This window comes from Procambarus clarkii, chromosome 65, assembly GCF_040958095.1.
Source record: "Procambarus clarkii isolate CNS0578487 chromosome 65, FALCON_Pclarkii_2.0, whole genome shotgun sequence".
NCBI lineage: Eukaryota > Metazoa > Arthropoda > Malacostraca > Decapoda > Cambaridae > Procambarus > Procambarus clarkii.
In genome coordinates this window covers 9953266-9979512 of record NC_091214.1, presented here as the reverse complement: position 1 = coordinate 9979512, position 26247 = coordinate 9953266, and the positions used below count along the sequence as shown (strand labels likewise).

Genomic DNA, 26247 nt, shown 5'->3' with positions numbered 1-26247 from the left:
TAGATTTGGAACATGAGGGAATTTGTTCCTCATTGTCGCCATATTGTTCCATGCGGCGGCGCTTGGCTGGGCGGGCAGCTGATGCGGCGAAACTTGTACTGGCACTAGCAGCCGGGGTAAAACTATTCTCCGATTCTTCATCACTAAAGCCTGAGAAAGATTCACTTGTTTCAGACTCGTCAATCATATCATAAACGTGCAGTGGTATAGATGAACGACGTGCTTGGGCGCGAGGTGGTGTTGAGTGGTGTTGAGTAGTAGCCTCATGAGGCATCCTCACCCTCGTGGCACCCACATGTTCACCCTCACTCTCCGTTGTTTCGATTTCTTCTGGCTGGGTATAATCTTCATCTATATCTGAGTCGTCAATATCAGATTCGTCAATGTCCTTGAACAATTCATCTGCAATTTCATCTTCGGTCAAGGACTGCGCGGCACGGAGTGCTGAGCGAGGTCGCACGCTGGGTCGTGATGCGCTCGCCATGGTGTCTGGCCACTAACTAAGGCCTGTGAAACAAAGGAGGCCTGCTCTAGATTATTTTTCAAAATGGCGTCTGTTTACAATCGCCCCTGGCTACGGTATGGGTGACCCCTTTACACCGCGGGATGTTTGAATCGTGCCTGGTACCCTTTGGCGTATATATACGCCATGCGCATGGTGGGACATGTTACTCATGGCATATATATACGCCATGCGCAGTTTAAGGGTTAAGAGAGGACACATGAATTTGACAGTTTTCTTGACGGTGTGAAACCTTAGGAGGATGGGCTGCACAGAGATATTGAAACTAAGGTTGCCAATACAAAATACAAAGCCTTGAAAATTGCCAAACATATTGTTTGGCAATTAAAAATTGCCAGTCGGTTCCAGCACTGGTGGCCTTGCCCAAAATACTTGCCCCTCTCCTACAGGAAGCGGTGGCAGCATTTTATTCCGCCCACCTTCTATGTCAGCAGACTGTGCTGGTCTATTGTTTAGGCTTGGTCTCTTAACTTTGACTGCCTCATCCTATCTTTCCCAAGGATGTGGTAGCTCAGGTTGTTTCAGTAGTGGTTTTATTGTGCCTTCTGATTGGTCAGGTATTGTTTACTAGGGGTTCTGTTCCCTTTTGAATGCTTCTGGTCAGGTGGGAGCTTCCCAGTTTTTGGTCGAGGTGTAGGTCCTTGGGTGGGTCAGGTTCCTGGGCTGTTATGCTATCTGGGAAGACTTCCTCCTTCCCTTGTATGCAGTCATTTGTTGCAAAGGTCTAGTTCTGCTTGGGGCTTGTGCTGGTGCTTTTGCTATTCTTCCCTTTGGTGCTGTTGTGGGAGGGCATCTGGCCTATTTTGCCAGCTCTTGGTCCCATGATTTGTGAGCATTTCTGGTGAGCTCCCATGGTCTTCTGTGGAGCTTGTCAGTCCCTCCCTTGCACAGTATTTGGAGTTGCATCTGTTGGGGCAAGAGAACTCCCTGGCACTTTGGTCATTGGGGATTGTTTTTTTTTTTTATTATTATTTTCTACCACAGACATGGCCACACATTTACAATGCTAATCAGCATATATACATTTTCTTCTGTCCTCCATGGACAGGGTTAGAGAAATGTTAAACATAGAGTTCAAGGGTTTATTGAACACAACCACAGAAGGTGATTCGGTGCCTTTAAAATGCTAAGCTAACCTACTTACGTAAATACATAGATACACAGATTTACGTATGCCCTACATAAAATGTTTGATGTGTCTTTTACATAGTGTCATTAATGTACATTCACAAAGGTGAAATGTAATTCAGATCAGCTTCCATATATACTTTATACTCATACATATACATACACACACACATATGCATACATATATACACACACATGCATTCACATACATCTGTCTCATTTACTCTGACAGGGTGAGATAGCTGATAAAGAAACTAGTGTGCAATTAAGCACTTAATCACTGAAGGTGATGAAGGTGCTTTTACAAGCTTGTAAAATCAAAATCAAAATGATTGGTTGGTCTCAGATGTGGTTGTGCTGACCTCGTCCTTTCGATAGGTAGCCTGGCTGTTCTCAGTTCAGAAGCAGGATTCGGCAGACCTATGGTACTTTATTGATCTTTCAGTTGTGAATGGCTTAATCCTCGTGCCTGACCTTTCTCATGACAACTTTGGCCCAGGTTTGCCTGCTATTACAGGTTAAAGCTTGGATGGGGTGTGCCTGGACCTCAAGGACATGTATTGGCATCTCTTCCTCCATCTGGGGTTCAGGGACTGGTTAGGTTTTGTTGTGGGGTGTTGTGGTTATTGCTTCAGGGTTCTTTCCTTTGGCTTGAACCTGGCCCCTGATGTGTTTACCAGGTTTTTTCTTTTTGGCCCAGCTGCATTTGTTTGGGGTTCGTGTGTTGGCTTAACTCTACGACTGGCTGGTGTGGGCCTCCAGTCAGTCAGCATGTTAGCTGGCTAGGGATCTGGTCCTTCCCAGTTTGCTGGGTTCTGGTTCCTCTGCTCCTCTGTTGATGGGGCCTGGTTCTGGCTCTGGTCTCTGGTAGGCATTAGAATGCCACAGCTGATGTGACCTAGTAGTGGCACACAATCAGTGTTAGTAGCTCCAGGGAGCGACAAGGGGCTTCCCCAGAAATTGGCATTTCATTACATTCAATGCAGGTTTCTCTCCTCACTAAACTCATTGAAGCAAATACTTGAAACTATAATTATTAACATATCATTGACTCATTATAATTCTGTTTTTCTTCTTCAGATTAACATGGAAAAACAGGTTGAAGAATTGCCTTTAGAAGCACTTCCCTGCCAGTTTTGGGGTGCAGTAAAAATCTACACAGAGAAGCCACATATTATTAATCGCAGAATATGTGGAGCTGTCAATTTATGGATTGGTGTAACGCATGACAACTTCTCAAGACAGAGGGTGCTGGGATTCCTTGATGAAATCCTCAATTACGATGTTAGAAATAAAGTAGAAAATGTTCATGGATCCCCAATCTTAAGTGGCATTGTTTATGATAATAATAATTCTACAGAAGTAATTGGTAGTAAGTCTAATAATGCAGATAGTGAAGGTGCAGACTGTCAAGCTGAGCTTAATCAGATAGAAAAGATTAAGGATGTTCTTTGTAAATGTGGATTGAGAAGCCTGCAAGAGACCAGTAACTCGGACTGTAGTGATAATATGTGCGGGCAAGAGAAGGGAGCAAGTGAGGACAATGACTTGAAGGATCATGATCATTTTAAATTTTCTAGTATTGCTAATGTGAACACTAGACAGCTCGACATACCTTGGCAACAGCTTCTACAGGATGAAACTTTAAAGATTGCAGTGATCAGAAGAGTTCTGCCAAAACAGGTCGAGAAATTTACTCCTCCCTTAGAGATTGTTCTTATTGGTAAGTTGTTTTCTGCGGGAAGCCCCTTGTAGTTCCCTAAATCTATCTCGCTGAGATGACTCCCTAACTACTAAATTGCATCAGCCATGGAGTTCAATTCAGGCTACTGAACTGGAAGGTAGAGTGACGGTCTCGCTTCATGCTGGTTGCTTTTCAACCCCCGACCGTCCAATTGGTTGAACACTATTCCTTCCCCCTATCCCATCCCATCCCAAATTCCTTTTCCCGATTCCTTTTCAGTGCTATATAGTGGTAATGGCTTGGCACTTTCTCCTGATAGTTGCCTTCAGGCTACTGGGAACCAGTACCACAACCTGACCTTCCCCACATGACCAGTGCCACAACCTGACCTTCCCCACAAGACCAGTGCCACAACCTGACCTTCCCCACAAGACCAGTGTCACAACCTGACCTTCCTCACATGACCAGTGTCACAACCTGACCTTCCTCAAATGACCAGTGCCACAACCTGGCCTTCCTCACATGACCAGTGTCACAACATGACCTTCCTCACATGACCAGTGCCACAACATGACCTTCCTCACATGACCAGTGCCACAACCTGACCTCACATGACCAGTGTCACAACCTGACCTTCCCCACATGACCAGTGCCACAACCTGGCCTTCCTCACATGACCAGTGTCACAACCTGACCTTCCTCACATGACCAGTGCCACAACCTGACCTTCCTCACATGACCAGTGTCACAACCTGACCTTCCTCACATGACCAGTGTCACAACCTGACCTTCATCACATGACCAGTGTCACAACCTGACCTTCCTCACATGACCAGTGTCACAACCTGACCTTCCTCACATGACCAGTGCCACAACCTGACCTTCCCCACATGACCAGTGTCACAACCTGACCTTCCCCACATGACCAGTGTCACAACCTGACCTTCCTCACATGACCAGTGTCACAACCTGACCTTCCTCACATGACCAGTGTCACAACCTGACCTTCCTCACATGACCAGTGTCACAACCTGACCTTCCTCACATGACCAGTGTCACAACCTGACCTTCCCCACAAGACCAGTGTCACAACCTGACCTTCCTCACATGACCAGTGTCACAACCTGACCTTCCTCACATGACCAGTGTCACAACCTGACCTTCCTCACATGACCAGTGCCACAACCTGACCTTCCTCACATGACCAGTGTCACAACCTGACCTTCCCCACATGACCAGTGTCACAACCTGACCTTCCTCACATGACCAGTGCCACAACCTGACCTTCCCCACATGACCAGTGTCACAACCTGACCTTCCTCACATGACCAGTGTCACAACCTGACCTTCCTCACATGACCAGTGTCACAACCTGACCTTCCTCACATGACCAGTGTCACAACCTGACCTTCCTCACATGACCAGTGTCACAACCTGACCTCACATGACCAGTGTCACAACCTGACCTTCCTCACATGACCAGTGCCACAACCTGACCTCACATGACCAGTGTCACAACCTGACCTTCCTCACATGACCAGTGTCACAACCTGACCTCACATGACCAGTGTCACAACCTGACCTTCCTCACATGACCAGTGCCACAACCTGACCTCACATGACCAGTGTCACAACCTGACCTTCCTCACATGACCAGTGTCACAACCTGACCTTCCTCACATGACCAGTGTCACAACCTGACCTTCCTCACATGACCAGTGTCACAACCTGACCTTCCTCACATGACCAGTGTCACAACCTGACTTTCCTCACATGACCAGTGTCACAACCTGACCTCACATGACCAGTGTCACAACCTGACCTCACATGACCAGTGCCACAACCTGACCTTCCCCACATGACCAGTGTCACAACCTGGCCTTCCTCACATGACCAGTGTCACAACCTGACCTTCCCCACATGACCAGTGCCACAACCTGACCTTCCTCACATGACCAGTGTCACAACCTGACCTTCCCCACATGACCAGTGCCACAACCTGACCTTCCTCACATGACCAGTGCCACAACCTGACCTTCCTCACATGACCAGTGTCACAACCTGGCCTTCCTCACATGACCAGTGCCACAACCTGACCTTCCCCACATGACAAGTGTCACAACCTGGCCTTCCTCACATGACCAGTGTCACAACCTGACCTCACATGACCAGTGTCACAACATGACCTTCCTCACATGACCAGTGCCACAACCTGACCTTCCCCACATGACCAGTGTCACAACCTGACCTTCCTCACATGACCAGTGCCACAACCTGACCTTCCCCACATGACCAGTGCCACAACCTGACCTTCCCCACATGACCAGCAAGCAGATGACTCTCTGCCACCTCACTGGGGTGGTCGGGTTGATGACTCCCACCCAGAAAGTCAGCAAACAACACAGACTACTGTTGGGTTCAGAAGAGGCCAAAGACTTAACACTTTCATGTTCTGGGCGCACATGCGTCACACTACCCCGGGTGGGTTTGGGCATTCCGCAGGAGAATGGAGTAATTCTGAAAAGTGTATAATCTTTTCAACTTTGTTACCTCAATTCTTGTCCTAGGTTTTTCAATTTGGTATCATTGTGTTTGCAATAGAATTCCCTACAGGACTAAAGGCATATAAAGTCCAAATACCCAGCTTACTATCCGCAACAAACAGAGAAAGTGAGAGCGTGTTACCCGGGAGTGCGCAAGACCGATAAAAATGTGTACACTCCTTTCACTTTGGTCACCTCAATTCTCGTTCTAGGTCTTTCATTTTGGTATCAATGTGTTCGTAATAGAATTTCCAACAGGAATATGTGCATATAATGTCAAAAACAGCGGCGCGCTCCACCCACCGACAAGATGAAAGTTACCAGAAAGAGAGCGCGGTCATACCGAAATGTGTATACTCTCTTCAACTTTGTCATCTCAATTCTCGTCCTTGGTTTTCCAATTTGGTATCAATGTGTTCGCAATAGAATTCTCTACAGGACTAAATGCATATAAAGCCCAAAAGCCCAGCGAGAAAGTGAGAGCGTGTTACCCGGGAGCGCGCAAGAGCAATAAAATGTGTACACTCTTCACTTTAGACATCTCGATTCTCGTCCTAGATCTTTCATTTTGGTATCATTGTGTTCGCATTAGAATTCCCTACAGGAGTATATGCAAATATAAAGTCCAAAACCCCGGCGTCCCACCCACAGCAAACAAAGAACGTGACAGTGCGTTACCGCAGTGAGCACTAATAAAGAGCAATAAAATGGGTATACTCTTTTCAACTTTGTTACCTCAATTCTGGTCCTAGGTCTTTCATTTTGGTATCATTGTATTCGCAATAAAATTCCCTATAGGTGTGTATGCATATAATGTCCAAAACCGTGGCGCGCCCCTCCCGAAACCGTCGCCAATTTGCCGCCGGAAATCACGCAATGCTGCGTCATTACCAGACTTCCCCCAAGTAAAAACGTCACGCAATGCTGCGTCATTACCGGACAAAAGTGTTAACCTGCTGAATGAACTCTTCCCAACAATATAAACAAATGATTGAAAATCTCTCTAAACAAGGGTGTGCTCACTTGCCTCACCCCCCTCCCACTCACTTGGAGAGGGAAGGGAGGGGGGCAGGGCTCATGCTGTCCACTGGATCAAGTTATCAGTTCATCTGCTGATGCAGCTTGTTTCTGGGGATTGCAGTATGACCCCAGAATCATTAGCAATCTGTGGCTGGCCATGATACTTTTCAGTTAAGTGCTTCTTTGTACTTGCTTCTTGTGTATTTCGTTTCATACACTGTGGTGTAGCATGGGCCTGGCTTTTTTTAAGAGTGCTTAGCGCTGTATGTGCTCAGCATTAACTTCCCTGATCACTTCATAGTACTGTCCCTGCACTGACAGCATTCCCGCATTCCCTTCTCTGTTGTGTTTGGGAGTTCACTCTCTTAAAAGTTCTCCCTACTTGGGGTGTCCCTCACCTTGGATGAGTCAAGTGTCTCATTGTTCCTGTGTCTTGGCCCAGGTTGGGAGCGAGCATTGGCCGGTGGCACGCCCTGGTGGCCCACGTGCTCGTATATACAGTGCATCGAGGTCAACCTTCGCAGCTATGTAGCCCAGGTTGTATCAGCTTACTTTTAGGTGCAGCATAGTGTCCCCAGTGCCTGGGTGTTCTGCTTGGACACCCAGGCCCTGGAAATCCTCTATGGGTTTGGTTAGCTAATGGATATTCCCTCCGAACCCATTCTCGCCTCATGTGAATTTGAGGGTTGTTGTCTGCCACTGGCCGATGATAATTCATTCTGCCTCTTCCATGTTACCTGTTGGGTTGGAGACACCTACGTCTCAAAATCCTGTGGGTTTGCACTCCCTATGTGGCGCTCTTGTCTGACCCTTCTGATGTGTATCAGTTCATGTGTATCAGGCTGCTACCACTTTACTAGTTTGCTTTGGCCCTCTTCAGTGGTCTTAAGTTGTGTGCCAAGTTGGATGCCCAAGGGCTGGCCCAACTTGTGTTTAGGGACCCAGAATTGGAGTTGTTGGTGAACTCCATCTTGGCTATGTCTGCATCTCCTCTTTCCTTCCCTTTTGTGGTTCGCTCTGCCTCTAATCTTTTACCCCCCTGCTTCCAGCCCTGTGCCAGAGGGTTTCTGGGTCGGGGCAAGGTTTAGCTTTGGATGTGGCTCGGCCACCTCCCTGGATGGCTCCTTCTGATTCTGGTGTGCAGGGAATTGAGCTGACTGGTCCCACCAAGATTTTGGGGTTTTCTTTCCAGCCAGTTCATTTTTTCATCATAAACCTCTTCCTTGGGCTTCACTTTTCTATCCCAAGCAGTGGGCGAGGATGTTGGCTGTGTCCTGGGGGCTATGTGGTTGGTTCCCGGGGTGTTGGGGGAGAGGGGGAATCAGATGGGGGGGCCTTTGATTCCCCTTGAACCCCAAGTAGGTCTTCGTCTCTTCAGACAATGGCCATTTGGTTCATGGGGAAGGGTTTTCGTATCCCCTCTTTGTATGATTTTGATTTGACTGTAGCTTTTCCCAGAGTTCATTTCCGTATGCCGTTCAGCCCGTCGCAACGATCCTTCTGGAGGTTTCCTTCCTCTCCAGTGTCTGTGTTGATAGCTCATGAGGGTCTCTAAGTACCTTCTGCATGATCCAGAGTATGCCTCAATGATGGACCCTGCCACATTAGAGTTTGAGTCTTCTTCTGCATTTTGGTTGCATTATAAGGTTCCAGAGCCATCCTGGCTAGTGGACAATCCTCTGTTTTCCCTCAGGGTTTGGCACATCGTTTGTCGCTCATGCACACTTAAAAGGAGTGAGGTAGCGACCATGTCTTAGGTGTTTTTGGTCGGCTTCTTTGTGCGGCTCAGTGACTGCCTGTATGCTTCTGCTGTTTCCAGAAATGTTGGCTTGGTGCAGTGCATATCCAGTTGCCATTGTTGTCGGCATCCTTCATGGTGGAGGACTTTCAGGCTCGCTCACATGTAGCGTCAGTCTATACTTTCTCTAACCATCTTGGAGCTCCACTCTGAGTTGCTCCACATGGACATTGACGTGTTTGGCTCTGGACCTGGTAATTACCTAAGTGTAGTTACAGGATGAGAGCTACACTCGCTGTGTCCTGTCTTCCTAGTATTATTTGTTATTTGACAATTAGAAACCATTGATGGTTTTGACATCTGCTGCCTTCTCACTTAACTTATTCCAACAATCTACCACTTTGTTTGCAAAATAAAACTTTCTAATATTTTTCAGCACCTTTGTTTCCTGAGCTTCAATCTATGACCTGTTGTTTCTGTGGGGAGCCCCGTCGACCTAATGAAGCTATCCAAACTGATATGTGTTATATTAGTTTGGGGTCATCAGTCACAAGAATTTTTATGCTTACCGGGGACCACGAGCCTGAACCTGGCCCCCCTCAGAAAGGCACAGGGAGCAATGGCATATGAGAACTTTACATTTAAAGTACTGTATGTCATAATTGCCATCAACCGGGAAAGGTCCCAGAAATATAGGCAAAGCAAAATAGACCACAGTCTGGTAGAAATTTTGACCTATGTCTGAAAAGAGCAAATGGAAGGAAAAAACAAACAAGTAACCCTTCTTCCAACTAGCATTCCAGCTCCAGTTCTTGAACTGATGTGCTGGTGGTCAGCTCAGTCACCTCTGGCCTCAAGTTCCTGTTTTGGATTTTGCCCCATGTGGCTGTACCAGCAGTGTGTGGTAGCCAGGTGTCATAGTGTATAGGAGCAGCATGTGCCTAGGGTTAGCTCCCCAAGGTGCTCCGTAAGTACTACCCTTGCATTTCAGGGTTATCTTCCCTAGGGCATTTGGGAATCATTCCCGTTTGAAGACTTCATTACTTGGCGTTAACTTCGCCCGTGGGGTACATTGGGGGTCTTGGGCATTCCGTCTTGCCACGGGTAGGGAGTGTTATTGGCTGGTTGGGGCGCACTGCAGCTGACGCAGCTTGCGCACACAACGGCCAACAATTTGCTCAGGCTGCCAGTTTGTTTGTTGCGTGTCTTAGGTTTTTTTTTTCTTTTCTAGCATTTTTGCTTTTGTTCATGAAGGAGGTCTGCCTAGCTTCTTATTAGGCAAGCCTGGGTTGTGTTGGTGGTCCTCCTCTGTTGCTTCCGAGGTTTCACGGCTGCTACTGGTGGTCATTTTGCCTGCTAACAGACAGGGTTCTGCTGGCTTAGCTGGCTCCAATGCCTGGGCTTCCCTTAGGCCTTACTCACCCTACTGGCCCTGGAAAACCCAGTTGGCTTGGGGTAGCATAGACGGGTCTTCAGAGTCCTCTCTCGCCTTGTGCAAAGTTGAAGGTTGTTTGTGGCCCCCTGCCTAAGGGAGACAATCATCTGTACTGTCTCTGTCATGCTGCAGGTTGGGTCGGTGATGCCTACGACCCGAAGTCATACGAGACATGTTCCCCACTTGTGCTTCAATTTAACCATTCAGCGGCAGCAGCAGTGTGTTGCATGCTTGATTCTCATTATTGCAACAGGCCACATTGGTTACCCGGTTGGAGGCCCCGGAGCTGCCCCCGCATGGGTTTCGGGTCCAGGATTGGGGGCGTTGGTCGCTTTGACCTTGATTCCGTCTGTGCCTCCACTTCCTTCACGGTTGGGCGTGTTTGCCCTGCTCTTCCCTCCTCTGCTTCCAAATCCCAAATGTCTGACGATTTTGAAGTCGGGAAGGTGTTTAGTTCGGGATGAGACTCGGGTGGCTTCGTGGGCTGCCCTTTCCAATTTGGACACCGAGGTGGTTGGCCGATTTTTCCGCCAGGGCTTCTGAGTCAACCCAGCATACAGTGGCACCTCGATTAACGAGCGGCTGAATCTACGAGCATTTCGAGTAACGAGCGAGCCACTCGCAGCAAATTTGTCTCGATTGATGAGCTTCACCTCTATTAACGAGCAAAACCACATGGTGCTTCCTAGCATCTCGAGGGTTCTCGCAAATTCTCGGACGCCTCCGACGCCAGTGTTGTTGTTGTATCGCCCACGACAAGCATCCCTCTGCATTTATTTGCGCTTTTCTTTGGGTTTTCTGGGGGGAGCCCCTACAGCTCCCCGGAGCTTACTAGGCTGATATGCTAATATCAGACTTTGGCATCAGTCATGTGTATGGAGTTCTTATGAGTCTACCGTGGACCACAAGCCAGAACCTGGCCCCCTCTAGAGAGGCAAGGGGAGCAATGGCCTATAGAAACCCTCATGTAATTGGAAGCATTCTATGTCTGCCATCGACCGGGTTAGGCACCCAGAAAGATAGGCGTCCCAAAACAAACCCCTATTCTGGTGAAAATTGCAACCAAAAGTCGAACGAGTGGATAGAACTCCCCAACCAAAATCGAACAAATTAGTATGATGTCATCCATCGTCGTGCCGCTATCTGCGCAGCCCCCCCCCCCTCCCCGGGAGGGGAAAGGGGTAGCCCCAGACCTACTGCGCCGGCAATCAACACCCCAGTTCTTGAGGCTGATGCTATTGGCTCAGTTATGTGCTCTGGCTCCAGTCTTTTTGTGGCGCTGTGCCTTGTGTGTGGCTGCTGTTCTCCAGGGGTGCGAGAGCCAGGAGTTATTCCTCAGTACTCGGGTTGCATGCGCCTAGGGTTCCCTTCCCTAGGTGCCCTGTAAGTACTGCCCTTGGAGCTTGGGGTTACCCTCCACAAGTTCCTCGGGGTCTGCCTCTGTGTGTCCGTTTTACTGCTCAGTTTCTTGGCTGCTCTTTGGGTACTTGGGGGTTTTGTCTCCCCTGTTTAACCTTAGGGTAAGAGGCAGTTTTCACACTGGTAGGGGTGCAGGGTGCTGTGCAGCTAGTTGTCACCTATCACAGTGGCCAGCTCTGTTCCTTGGGGTACGTTGTCCTCTTGCGGGGTTTTGTTTTTGTTTTTGTCTGTTGGTGGGTTCTGCCCTATTTGCCACTGGTGTTTGGCCTCACCCTGATACTTGGTGGTGCCCTCTGCTTGGTCCCCGTGAGTGTACACGTCCCTGGGGTTCAGCTTTAGACAGTTTGTTTGGTAGTTTTGGGCTCCGGTTAGCAGAACCCTGCCTGGGTTTACCTGAACGCAAGTCCTCTTCAAGTAAATGCTCAGGACCCTGGTAATCTCCTAGGGGATGCGTGGGTCCAATGGATGTGACCCCGGGGTCCCCCCTCGCTTCGTGCGAGTTTGAGGGTTGTTCGGTCCCCTTGTCTCAGGGCGACCCTCACTGTTTTTGCCTCCGTCACGCAGCCTGTTGGGTCGGTGACACTTTCGACCCTAAGTCCTGTGAGTACTGTTGCTTGCTGGTGACTCAATTTACCAGTCTATGGATGATGATCTTCGGGTACAGACTGCACAGGCGTTGCATTCTAGGTTTCGGTTGTAGCAACGTGCTAGGTTGGTTGCTCACCCGGATGCCCCGCGGCTGCCCCGTTTAGCTTATAGGGACCCGGACTTGGGGATGGGGGTCGCTTCGACCCTGGTTTAGTCTGCACCTCTTGGTCCTTCCCCTCCTGTTGTTCGTTCTGGTCCCCTTCCCCTGCTTCCGGCCCCGAAATGTCTGAGGGTTTCGGAGTCCAGGCAGGGGTTAGTTGGTCTTGAGACTCGGGCAGCCTCGGGGGATGCCCCTTCCGGTGTGGCGACAGAGGCATTCGAGTCTCCTCCACCGGCTGAAGCCTCTGGGTCTGACCAATGGGCCTCATTCTATCCGGCTTCTACGGCTGTGCCAGTCTTGTCTAGTGGGGTCGGTGTGTGGGGGGGAGGACTCGGCCCCGGGGGCTGGGGAGGGGCTAACTTGGGGGGGCCTTGGGTCCCGCTGGACCCTGCCTGGGTTTTTCTACCCTCTGAGCAGGGCTTACTGTTGCAAAGAGTGTGGTTTTCTTTTCCCCCCCCTCTGCGTACGAGTTGGATTTGGTGTCTGCCCCTCCTCTGGTTCGGTTCTGTGTTCTCCAGGGTGCTTTGGTACCGTCTTTCCAGAGGTTATCAGCTTATCACATCCAACCTGCTGCGGTGCGGGCGGCCCTTGCAGTAAACCTCCTGTGTGACCCGGATTATGCCTCGACAATGGATCCCTCGGCTTTCAAGTTTGGGACTTTGTTCCCTTTCTGGCTCTGTTACGAGGTTCTGGAGTCGTCCTGGCTGGCGGACTGTCCTGTTTTTGCCTTGGAGGCTTGGCATTCCTTCTGCCGTTCCCACACACTTGAGTGGCGGAAGGCTTCGACAATGCTTCAGGTTTTCCTGGGGGGCGACCTTGAGCACCTCAGTGAGTGCTTGTTTGCTCCTGCCCTTCCCCAGGATTTTGGTGTCGTCCAGCTCCATGTGCAGGTTCCCCTCCTTTCGGCGGCGCAGGTGGCAGAGAACTTGCTCGCTCGGGGTCTTTTGGTTGCGGCCTTGTGCTTCTTTTCCCTCCTGGAGCTGTCTTCTGACTGGCTCACAGAGGATGTGGGGGCGCTTGGGGCTGTTCCAGGGTCTGGTGCCTTGGCCTCGGCGGCTCTCTCATCGGCTGCCTTGCTGAAGCTTTTCGCGCCGATCTTGCGGGATGCGGTGGCTCTGTTTTATGCCTCCCGGCTCGTGTATCGGCAGACGGTTATCTTGAGGTTATCTTGAGATGATTTTGGGGCTTTTTTTAGTGTCCCCGCGGCCCGGTCCTCGACCAGGCCTCCATCCCCAGGAAGCAGCCCGTGACAGCTGACTAACACCCAGGTACCTATTTTACTGCTAGGTAACAGGGGCATAGGGTGAAAGAAACTCTGCCCATTGTTTCTCGCCGGCACCCGGGATCGAACCCGGGACCACAGGATCACAAGTCCAGCGTGCTGTCCGCTCGGCCGACCGGCTCCCCACGGTGCTTGCTTCCTCTGTGGAATCCACTTGGGCCTTGGCTCGTAGGCTGTCGTTCCCTTTTTGCCCTCTCTTGTTTGAGGCTTCAGCTGTTGCGCAGTTTATTCAGGCTGCTTCGGCTTCTTGCCGTTCTATGTCGGACTTGCTGGTTCTCCGGGGGACCCGTGGTGGGCCTTCCCGGAAGGGTCGTGCCAAGGCTCAGGGTTCATCTCATCGAGGTAGGCCACTGGTGTCAGGTTCGGGTTTGGCTCCTCCTTCAGACCCGCCTTCTTCTGGTCGGCGAGGTGTTCGCTTTGTGCGAGGTTCTGGGTCTCGTAAGGGGCGCCAGCCCTTTCGTGGTTCGCCCCATTGACGGGGAGATGGGGGGGGGGGAAGGCTTGCGCTGTTCGCTCACGCCTGGTCCCACGATTTGTGGGCGTTTCGGGTCGTTTTGCACGCATGTTTCCGGTGGCGTTGGGTGGCCCCTTTCCCTGCAGGGAGTTCGGGGGCTGGCGGGGCAGGCTTCTTTTCCTGCACTCTGTCAGGTCATCTTGGAGTGGGTTCGCTTGGGCGTGGTTGAAACGATGACGTCCCTCAGTTGGGTTTCCTGTCTGTTTCCGGTCCCGAAATGGGACTGCGCAGACCTGCGGTTCATTCTGAACTTGTCCCGTCTGAACCCCTGGGTTCATTGCCCCTCCTTTCGGATGACCACGCTGTCCCAGGTTCGGTTGGGCGCTTGGATGGTGTCCCTGGACCTCCGGGGCGCTTATTGGCACGCCCCGATTCATCCGGGGTTCAGAGACTGGTTCAGTTTTATTGTGGGGCTTCGTTGTCTTCCATTCGGTTTGAACCGGGCACCTCACGTTTTCACGCGCCTCACGCGGGACTGGCTGGTTTGGGCTCCCAGCCAGTCCGCTTGTCTGCTAGCCAGGGATCTGGTTCTTTCTCAGCTCGCCGGGTTTGGGTTCTTGGTGAACTGAAGGCAGTCCCATCTGGTTCCCTCCCAGGTTCAGACCTGGCTGGGCCTTGTGTGGGACTCTCGGACTGCTTCCTTGTCTCTTCCTCTGGAGTCTCTTCTGCGGCTGCAGTCCCGCTTGTGCCTGTTTCTGGGGGGCTCCCGGGTCACCCGGTGGTTGCTTGAGGGTCTGTGCATGAGCCTGAATTTCGCAATTCTGGTCTACCCGCCGGGTCGAGTTTGGCTTCGTTGGATGTTCTGGTTCCTTCCAGGATGTCCCTTCCGCCTCTCTCGTGAACGTTGGGTTTGGACCCCAGGGGCTTTGCGTCACTTGTTGCATCACAAGCTTCCTCTTCGGGTTTTTCGGGGTTCAGTGCCTTGGTGCCCACCTGAGCCCTCGCTCGATGTGTTCACGGATGCGTCGTCTCTCGGCTGGGGCTTTGTGACCAGTGCTCACCAGGCCGGCCGGGGTCGGTGGGGTCCGTCCTTTCGTCGAGCCCACAGCACTGTGCGGGAGTTAGCAGCAGTGTGGTTTGCTCTTCAGAGGATTTGAGTCGCCCGCGGGTAGACGATCCAGCTCCATTCGGACTGCTTCCCAGTGGTTCATTGTCTGAACCGGTCCTTAGCTCTTTGGCGCTGGTCGCTTCGGGTGACTCGTCTGCTGAGTTCTCAGGGTTTAGCTCTCCTGGCAGTTCACGTGCGGGGAGTGTCCAACATCTTGGCCGACGGCCCGTCTCGTTTCGTTCCCCTCTCCACGGAATGGACGGTTGACGCCAACTCCTTCCGTTGGCTTTGCCAGACGTTCGGACGCACCGAGGTGGACCTCTTCGCGTTGGCGTGGTCGCGGCGCCTTCCCCTGTATGTGGCGCCCTTTCCCGACTGCGAGGCCGTCGGGGTCGACGCCTTTCGGCAGGACTGGTCGAGGTGGGGGTTTCTGTACCTCTTTCCCCCAGTTCAGCTGTTGCTCCAGGTTCTGACTCGCTTAGACTTACCAGGGGAGAGTTGTCCTTTTGGCCCCTTGATGGCCGGCCCAGCTATGGTTTCAGGCATTCCTTGCTCTGTGTCCGAACCCGGAGGTTTTTCCATGGCTCCGCCTTTTCCAACAGATCGGCCCGGTACGTCACATGGCTGGTTCAATCTTCTTCTCAAGTCTTCGCGTATGGTATTTTTTACTCAAGGTTATCATCATCTATATGGTGATCAGGTGGCTTCCTTATTAGTGTCCCACCTGCGGGCTTTGTCTCGGCGGCAGAATGAAGTTTCCTGGCGGTCCTTTCGGTTCTTCTTATGTCTTCGTCATTGTACTTCGCTTTCTGTTAGGGTGGTGTTATCCTTTCTTTTTTGGTTGTTCCAGGACCGTCTTCTTATGCCTAACACTGTCTCCTCGTATCATGCGGTGCTGGCGGAGCAGCTTCAGCTTGCTTTCGGTATTGATGTCACATCTGCGGTGTTTCCTAAGCTGTCTCCGGTGTTGTTTTACCTCTCGCATGCTCATGTGCCGCCTGAGCCGTCGTGGTCTTTGGACAGAGTGTTCTCTTTTCTTTCTTCTCCTCATTTTGTTGTGGCCCTTTTGGTTCCGGATTGTTTTTCGAAGGCTCTTTTCCTGTTGGCATTGGCCTCTGGGGGGTCGGGTGGGTGAGCTTCATGCTCTCCTCTGGCGCAGAGGTTTCTGCTCCTTCGGTCGGTGTGATTGTTTTGTTCGTCTGCACCCTTCTCCTTTTCTGTCGAAGAATGAGTCTGCTGCGTTCCGGAGGGGCCCTTGGGTTGTTGATGCTTGGTTGGTTCAGCCGGGGGTGCATCATGTTTTGTGTCTGGTTGCGGCTCTCTGCCGTTATTTGCACGCCACGGCTTCTGTATCCGTGAATGCGCTTTGGGTGGATCCGGAGTCCCTTCTTCCCTGTTCGAGGGTGCGGGTCTCCCAGGTCGTTCATAGGGTTATTAAGGCTAGCCAGCCTGTGGTCTAACCTTGTGCCCATGATGTCCGCAAGTTTGTGGCTCTTGCCGCCGTCTTTGGCAATATGTCCTAGGCTGACATTCCGGTGCGGGGATTTTGGCGGTCGAACAGGGTCCTGGCTGCTCTTTACCTTGTAAACGTTCCTGGGCCCGGTCGGGCCTGTGTCGCTTTGGGTCGGCGGATGCAGCCAGTGGTCTCGACTTCGGGTTGAGGAGTGAGCAGCAACCGCCTCCCGGGTAAGTCCCTATTCTTTCCTCTGTGGGTAGTTAGCTCCGGGGAGCCGTAAGGGCTCCCCCCAGAAAACCAGCGTTGAATGTAATGAAACGCCATTTTCTGGGCGAGTCCCGGAGGCTCCCGGCATCCCTCCCTCCCTCCCTCCGGTCGGCGTTTTTTTTTTTGCGTGTTTTTGACATCCAGCCTCAGAACTGGGGTGTGGATCGCTGGCGCGGTAGGTCTGGGGCTGCCCCTTCCCTCTCCCGGAAAGGGAGGGGGGGGCTGCGCAGACAGCGGCGCGACGACAGATGACGTCATACTAATTTGCTCGTTTTTGGTTGGGGAGTTCTATCCACTCGTTCGGCTTTGGTTGCGATTTTCACCAGAATAGGGGTTTGTTTTGGGACGCCTATCTTTGTAGGTGCCTAACCTGGTCGATGGCAGACATAGAATGCTTCCAATTACACGGGGGTTTCTATAGGCCATTGCTCCCCTTGCCTCTGTAGAAGGGACCCAGTTCTGGTTCGTGGTCCCCAGTAGGCCCATAAGAACTCCATACACATGACTGATGCCAAAGTCTGACATTAGCATATCAGCCTAGTAAGCTCCGGGGAGCCTCCGGGACTCACCCAGAAAATGGCGTTTCATTACATTCAACGCTGGTTTTTTGTGGTTTTGTGACTACAATTTGTAACGCACGATGTTGCCAAAGAAGCTCCTTGCTAAAGATAGTGTTGTCAAGAGGAAGAAAGACACAATTACTGTGGATTTGAAGAAGGAAATTATAGCAAAGCATGAGCATGGTGTCTGTCTGACTGATCTCACAAGGGAGTATGGCAGGGCCTCATCAACAATTTGCACCATTAGTAAGGGGATGAGGAGGTAAGGGAGGATGCTGCCTCTTCCAGTGAGATCAGGGAAGTGTTGGGAATGTTTGAAAAGGTGACAGCATTCTTGGAAAAGTTGCCCTGATAAAGAAGTAACAACCCGGTGTGTGAACATGTTTAATGACAATTTGCTGTCTTGTTTTAGGGACATCCTAAAACAAAGACAAAAGCAATTGTCTATAGAAACGTTCTTTGCAAAAGTAGAGAAAAGACCAGCAAGTGATAGTGAACCACAACAAGGTCCCAGTGGGGTGAAACTCGCAAGAAGAGAGAGTCCACCTGACTCAGAGGTGGATTCTCCTTCCACACCATATCCCCTCTCCTCCTTCCCACCTCCCCATCGTCTCCCTCAAGCCAGCAACGACTCTTCATAAGGTAAAGTAAACATTAAAACAGTACAACAAAATATTTATAATTACATGTGCAGTATTATATTTACATTATAAAATGTCATACAAGTATGGATGTTTTTGGGAGTGGAACGGATTAAATTTATTTCCTTTATTTTAAATGGGGAAATTTGTTTCTTAAGACGAGTTTTCCACATAACGAGCTCGGTGCCAGAATGGATTAAGCTCGTTAATCGAGGTGCTACTGTATATACGCCATGCGTAGTTTAAGGGTTAATAACCCTGCAAACGAGCTGTCCCTGGCCACTGAAGCCGTGGCGCACAAATAACGGCGGAGAGCCGCAACCGGACATAACACATGATGCACCCCAGCCAAACCAACAAAGCATTAACAACCCAAGGGACCCCCTCCGGAAAGCAGCAGACTTATTCTTCGCCAGAAAAGGAGCTGACTTCTGCAGTTGACCAAATCTTCCACCAGGACCAAAAGAGCAGAAACCCTGTGCCGGAGAAGAGCATGAAGCTCCCAGGCCTGACCTCCAGAGTCCAATACCAGCAGGAAAAAAGCCTTAGAAAAACAATCCTGAACCGAAGGGGCCATGACAAACTGAGAAGAGAGAAAAGATAGCATCTCGTTCAACAACCATTATGGCTTAGGAGGCACATGACCAGGCATGACCGTGAAACAACGCATGAGACAGCTTGCGGAACAGGGCAGAAGTAACATTAATACCGAATGCAAGCTGCAACGGCTCTGCTAGTGTCGCACGATACGAGGCGACAGTATTCGGCATAAGATGACAGTCCTGGAACAACCACGAAAGGAAGGACAAAATGACCCTCACAGAGACCAAAGTATTCCTACACAGTGGTATGAAAAACCAGAAGGACCGCCAGGAAACTTCATAGTGCTGCCGAGATGAAGCTCGCAGGTGGGAGACCAACATTGATGCTACCTGCGCTCCATACAAATGATGATCGACCCAAGTCAGAAGCTCCAGACACAAAGACTCTAGGAGAAGAATGAACCAACCTTGTACTGGGACCAATCTGCTGAAAGAGGCGGAGCCGCGGAAAGACCCTTGGGTTCGGTCACCGAGCAACCAGCGCCTAAAACAAAGGCTGGGCCGGCCACCAAGGAATCAGAAGGACAACTCTCCTATGGTAAGTCTCTAAGTGAGCCAGGACCTGGAGCAACAGCTGAACCAGGGAAAAGAGGTACAGGTAACCCCACATTCTCCAGTTCTGCCTGAAGGCGTCAACCCCGACAGCCTCGCATTCAGAACAGATAAGAATGCAAGGCTGTCTTATCTGTTATCTGCATCACGTATACTATGAGACGCCTCGACCACGCCGACACAAAGAGATCCACTTCCGGAGGCCCGAACGTCCGGTAGAGCCTACTGAACGAGTCGGTGTCGACCGTCCATTCCGTGGAAAGGGGAATGAACCGGAACAGGCCATCCGCCAGGACACTGGACACCCTCTGAATGTGAACCGCCAGGTGAGCCAAACCTTGAGAACTCAGCTGATGAGTCACCAGAAGCTACCAGCCCCAAAGAGCCAAGACCCGCATCAAATCCCCACAGTTCAGGCAATGAACCACCAGGGAGCAGTCCGAATGGAGCCAGATCGTCGATCCGCGAGCGACCGGAATCCACAAAGCCACGAACTCCCGCATCGTGCTGTGAGCCTGATGGAAGGACGGACCACACCGTTCCTAGCCGGCCTGGTGAGCACTGGTCATAAAGCCCAGCCCAGAAACGACGAGTTCGTCAACACATTGAGTAAAGGCTCGGATAGGTGCCAAGGCACTGAGCCCTGAAAAACCCGAAGAGGAAGCCGGTGACACAGCACCCGACACAAATCCCCCAGAGGCCGAACCCAGCGGTCGCGAGTCAGGTGGAAGGGACGTCCCCAAAGGAACCAGAATAGCCGACGAAGCCACACCCGACCTGGTGGTTAGACCATCATGGCAAAGTTCAGACTCCCGCACAAACCCTCGAGCTACTGCCGTATGACCCGGGAGCCCCTCAAAAACAGACATGACCCACCCAAGACCAAACCTGTAAGGGAACCAAATGGGACTTCTGTCAGTGCACCAGGAACCCGAACCCGGAGAGCTGGTAAAGAACCAAATCCCTGGTGGACACGCAGACACATGGATCGGCTGGAAGCCTACACCAACCAGTCCTCGAGGTAGACCAGAACACGTAACAGACGTTCACTAGCCACCAGCGAATGTCTGGTGGCTAGGCCCCCCCCCCCCACCCCGAGGATTAACAAATCTGACATAGGACGGCAATTAGCCAAAACTGCCTGCAGATACTGTACAACTGCAGACTTTGCAAGCAGCAATGGACAAAAGGGCGAAGACAGACTAAGACAATCCCAAGCGGATTCCAAGAAAATGCGAGCACAGCCTGCCAACACGCGAGTCGAGAAGCAAAAAACTGTAAAACCGCATCCCACAGGAGCGGCACGAACAGCTTCAACAATGCAGACGACACACGCCGCCGAGGGCAACACACCTGATCCAGAGGCAGCTCCAAGTGCCTCCACATCTGCCTCAAGCCAGTCCGAGGACAGCTCAAGGAGGGAGAAGAAACGCAGGGCCAAAGCCAGCATGCCACGCGTGCACAAATCCTCCTTGACCAATGCAGCTGAAAGGGAAGGAACCTGCACATGAAGCTGCATCACACCAACATCCCGCGGAAGGGCAGGGACAAACAAGCACGCATTGAGATGCTTAAATTCGCGCCCCAGGAGAACTTGCAATGCTGTCTGAGCCTCCTGCCACTCAAGCGTGTTGGAACGACAGAATGTATGCCATGCCTCCAAAGAGAAGAGAGGGCAGTCTGCTAACCAGGACGACTTACCTGCTTGATGGGGTTTTGGGAGTTTTTCTACTCCCCAAGCCCGGCTTGAGGCCAGGCTTGACTTGTGAGAGTTTGGTCCACCAGGCTGTTGCTTGGAGCGGCCCGCAGGCCCACATACACACCACAGCCCAGTTGGTCCGGCACTTTTTTTAGAAAATAGTCTAGTTTTCTCTTGAAGATGTCCCCGGTTGTTCCGGCAATATTTCTTATAGTCCCTGGGAGATCGTTGAACAACCGTGGACCTCTGATATTTATACAGTGTTCTTTGATTATGCCTATGGCACCTCTGCACTTCACTGGTTCTATTCTGCATTTTCTTCCATATCGTTCACTCCAGTACGTTGTTATTTTACTGTGTAGATTTGGGACCTGGCCCTCCAGTATTTTCCATGTGTATATTATTTGGTATCTCTCTCGTCTCCTGTCTAGTGAGTGCATTTGGAGAGCTTTGAGACGATCCCGATAATTTAGGTGCTTTATCGCGTCTATGCGTGCCATGTATGTTCTCTGTATTCCCTCTATTTCAGCAATCTCTCCTGCTCTGAAGGGGGAAGTGAGTACTGAGCAGTACTCAAGATGGGACAACACAAGTGACTTGAAGAGTACAACCATTGTGATGGGATCCCTGGATTTGAAAGTTCTCATAATCCATCCTATCATTTTTCTGGCTGTCGTAATATTTGCTTGGTTATGCTCCCTAAACGTTAGGTCGTCGGACATCATTATTCCCAAATCCTTGGCTTGCTGTTTTCTACTATGGACAGATTCGATTGTGTTTTGTACCCTGTATTATGTTTCAGATCCTCATTTTTGCCGTACCTGAGTACCTGGAATTTATCACTGTTAAACATCATATTATTTTCTGCTGCATAATCGAAAACTTTGTTGATATCTGCTTGTAGTTTTTCAATGTCTTCAGCCGAGGTAATTTTCATGCTGATTTTTGTGTCATCTGCAAAGGACGGCACGAAGTTGACTTGTATTTTTGTCTATATCTGCTGTGAGAATAAGGAACAGCAGTGGTGCAAGGACTGTACCCTGAGGTACCGAGTTTTTAACTGCGCTTGGACTCAATTTTATTTGATTGAATGTTACTCTGTATTGTCTATTCAACAAGAAATTGAATATCCAGCGTCCTACTTTACCAGATATTCCCACTGACCTCATTTTGTGTGCTATCACTCCATGGTCACATTTGTCGAATGCCTTTGCAAAGTCTGTGTATACAACATCTGCAGTTTGCTTTTCTTCTAGAGCTTCTGTGATTTTGTCATAATGGTTGAATAACTGTGACAGACAGGATCTGCCCGATCTAAATCCATGTTGTCCTGGGATGTGTAGCTCATTAATTTCCATAAAACTAGGAATTTGATTCCTAATCACTCTTTTAAAAACTTTTATTATGTGTGATGTTAGTGCAACTGGTCTATTATTTTTTACTAAGGCTTTACTACCCCCCCTTGTGCAGAGGAGCTATATATGCAGATTTAAGTGCAGCTGGTATCTCACCTGTATCCAGGCTCTTTCTCCATATTACGCTGAGCGCTTGTTCTACTGGTACTTTATATTTCATTATTAATATTGAATTCCACGAGTCAAGCCCAGGAGCTGAATGCATGGGCATATTGTAAATTTCTCTTTTCAAAGTCTTCCGAGTTTGTGTTAAACTCTGGAACTCGTGAATGACATGAAGATCCATACACAAAGGAATGTGGATCCATTAAGAAAGCATAATCCGAGTCATGCAGGAGGTAAGCCGCAAGGGCTTCCCGCACCACATGAGACGGAATGTGGGAAGCCGAAAACCTCCGGAAGGACCGGAACTGAAGAAGCGACGGGATCACGAAACCGAATCCTGGGAGTGGTATACGTCAAATCCAATTCGAATGAGGAGGGAGCGAAGGAGAACCCCTCTCTTTGTAACACCAAGCCCCACTCCGAGGGTACAAAAACCCAGGCGGGGTCCAATGGGGGCCAAAGACCCCAAGTCAACGCCTCCCCTGCCCCTGGAACCTCACCCCCAAGGACCCGGGGCCAAGCCGTTTTCCAAACCCCCCACCTCTAAAGAAAAAGCAGGATCAGCAGAAAAACAGGAATGTTAGACCCAGAAGCTTCGGCTGGAGGACAAGGCTCAAATGCCTCTGCTGCAACCCTAGAAATGGACTCCCCTGAGACCGCCTAAGTCTCAACACCAACTAAACTCTGCTCTGACTCTGAATCCCTCAGACGTTTCAGAGCCGGAAGCATGGGGGAAAGGAACCGGATGAACAGCCGAAGGGGAAGGACAAGAAGGGGCGGATTGAACCAAAGTTGAAGTGAATCCCAACCCCAAGTCCGGGTCCCTATAACAAAAATGGGGCAATCTCGGGGCCTCCGGGGGAAGCAACCAACCTATCGCGTTGCAGGAACCTAAACCGAGCATGCAACACCTCAGCTGCCTGCACCCACATATCATGATCAGAAGCTTGGGTAAACTGGAGTACGTACAAACAACAAATGTCGCACGACTCTGGGTCAAAAGAATCACCAATCCTACATGCAGCATGGCAGAGTCACAACTGGTGAGTGTCATCCTGAGACAAGGGGACAGAGCAACCGTCAACCTCGCATGAAGTGAGAGGGGACTCAGGGGTTACATCCATTGGAACAAGGAGCCCCTGTGGGGTTTCCCAGAGCCCTTAGCCTTGGTAACATGCTAAGGGAAGCCCAGGTAGGGTACAGCTAACCGGCGCCCTGAAACTACCAAGGAAACTGCTAAAAGCTGCACCCCCAGGGACGTGTACACTCGTGGTTGCCTAACGGAGGACCACTAATAACAATAGGGTATCACCAACCAAGAGGCAGACCCTCCACCAGGCAGAGAAAACAAAAATAAAAAGAAAACTCTGCAAGAGGACAACGTGCCAAGGTGGAACAGAGCCGGCCACTGTGAGAGATGATGACTAGCTGTGCTGTACCCTGCGTCCCAACCATTGATGAAAACTACCCTCTACCAGGGTAAAGAAAAACCCAGCTGGCTCCAAGGGCGGTCTATCACCGAGCAGTAAAAGACACAGCGGAGGTAGACCCCAAGAAGACTTGTGGAAGGTGGCCTCAAGCCCCAAGGGGCAGTAATTACAGGGCATCTAGGGAAGGAAACCATAGACACATGCAGCCAGAGTACTTGAAGAATAACACTCCTGGCTCACACACCGACTGTAGAGACAGGACTACACCACAAGGCACAGAACTGAGACAAAATCTGGAGCCAGAGGCACATGACCTCGCCAGAATCACATCAGCCAAGAACTGAAGGGTGGATCTCCGGCACGAGGGTCTGGGGCTTCTCCTTTCCCCTCCTAAGGGGGGGGGGGGGTGTTGCACACACAGCGTCACGGCAACGCGATGACGTCATGCTAGTTTGCTAATTTTTATTTGGGGAGTTCTGTCCACTCGTTCGACTTTCAGTAGCAATATTTTCACCAAAATAGGGGTTTGTTTTGGGGTGCCTACCTTTCTGGGTGCTAGACCCAGTCGATGGCAATAATTATCTTCAAGGAGTGCCGGACCAACCGGGCTGTGGTGAATATGTGGGCATGCGGGCCGCTCCAAGCAACAGCCTGGTGGGCCAAACTCGCACATGTCAAACCTGGCCTCGGGCCGGGCTTGGGGAGTAGAACTCCCAGAACCCCATCAAACAGGTATCAAGCAGACATAGAATGCTCCCAACCACATGGGGGTTTCTATAGGCCATTGCTCCTCGTGCCTCTCTGAGGGGGGCCAGGTTCTGGCTCGTGGTTCCCCAGTAGGCAAGAACTCCATGCACATTGACTGATGCCAGAAAGCTAATACAGTATATCCATATCAGCTTGGATAGCTCAGGGGAGCTCACGGGCTTCTCCCAGAAATACAAGTCACAGCTTCATATCATCCTTTGCAGATGACAAAAATCATCATGAAAATTACCTCTGTTGAAGACATTGAAAAACTACAAGCAGATGTTAATAAAATTTTCGACTGGGCAGAAAGAAACATGATGTTTAACAGTGATAAATTCCAGGCACTCAGGTATGGTAAAAATGAGGACATTAACCCTTCTGCTGCTAAGGGGTTCTGAGGAGATTTACACCCCTGTGCACAAGAAAAAATTTATAAAAAATTATTTCGTCTTCTAAAAATGTTATTTTGTGTTCCCTGAGCACGGGAAAAAAATAAAAAATCATAGGTGACATTTTTGCTGCAATAGGCTGAGGAAGTCTGGCAAAATATGGGCGTTGACAGAGAGGTCGTCAGTGGCGGTCAACGTCACCCGAGCTGACAGGCGGGAGTTGCCACAAAGATATTATTACCTAATTATTTCAATGTCTCTGATTCTTTCTAATTTTCTTTTTGCAGTAATGTTATTCAATAGTGTGTAGTGTGATAGATATATATAATAAAAGGGGTGAATCATCGCTATACTCAAAAGTATGGTGTGCATATTAGTGATTCAATTATTATGTTCATAAAACAATAAACAAATAGTTTTGCTGTTATTACACCCTATACACAGGTTATATATAAGTATCTGCATGTTTTGTTCATCATAACGAACCACTAAGTTGGTATTATGAGTCGAAAAGCAGCAAGGAGTGACCGCCACACATCAGGCAGCCACTCGTTGCCACTCCCTCAACAACGCCTCATTCGCCCACTTTCTCCTCCCACCATCCTGGTTTTTATTTTATTCACTATATACAAACGTTATATATAAGTACCTACATGTTTTGTTCAACACAACTGTACAACTAACCAGATATAGTTCAGGCACTAAGAGTCATCGCAACACACAGTCAGCTTGCGGCTGCCTCCCTCACTCATTCAAGGTCACACGCACTAAACTTTCTCCCCCAACAATACCGTTTGTGGTGTTATTACACTATTTACAGACATTATATATAAGTATCTTTGTTTTGTTCACCACAACTGTACAACTAAGCTGATATAGTTCAGGCACTAAGAGTCGTTGCTACACACAGTCAGCTGGTGGCTGCCTCCGTCACTCATTCAAGGTCACATGCATTAAACTTTCTCCCCCAATAATACTGTTTGCAGTGTTATTACACTATGGTCTTTGTCTTGTCTCTGGTTTTGGTTGTTCGGTTAGGACGCGTGGTATCCACCTCCTGGTTCCTTCCCTGTTTTACTTATCTGTGGTGAGGTAGCTCCGGGGAGCCAACGGGGCTCCCCCCAGAAAACCAGCATTGAATGTAATGAAACGCCATTTTCTGGGTGAGTCCTGGAGGCTCCCCGGCATCCCTCCCTCCTTCCGGTCGGCGGCGTTTTTCGCGTATTTTGACATCCAGCCAAAGAACTGCCAGTTGGATCGTCGGCGTGGAGGGTCTGGGGCTCCCCCTTCCCCCTCTCG

General features: G+C 50.2%; 1 protein-coding gene across 2 annotated transcripts in view; it reads left to right on the top strand.

Annotated features, from left to right (window-relative positions):
- Positions 1–26247, top strand: part of LOC123770980 (probable tRNA (uracil-O(2)-)-methyltransferase) — a 156979-nt gene that overhangs the window by 47718 nt on the left and 83014 nt on the right. For both annotated transcript variants that reach the window (XM_045763146.2, XM_045763145.2), the window contains one exon: positions 2732–3374. In XM_045763146.2, coding sequence (XP_045619102.1) covers positions 2738–3374 — 637 coding nt within the window. In that variant the 5' untranslated portion in view covers positions 2732–2737. The remainder of the gene's footprint in view (positions 1–2731; positions 3375–26247) is intronic.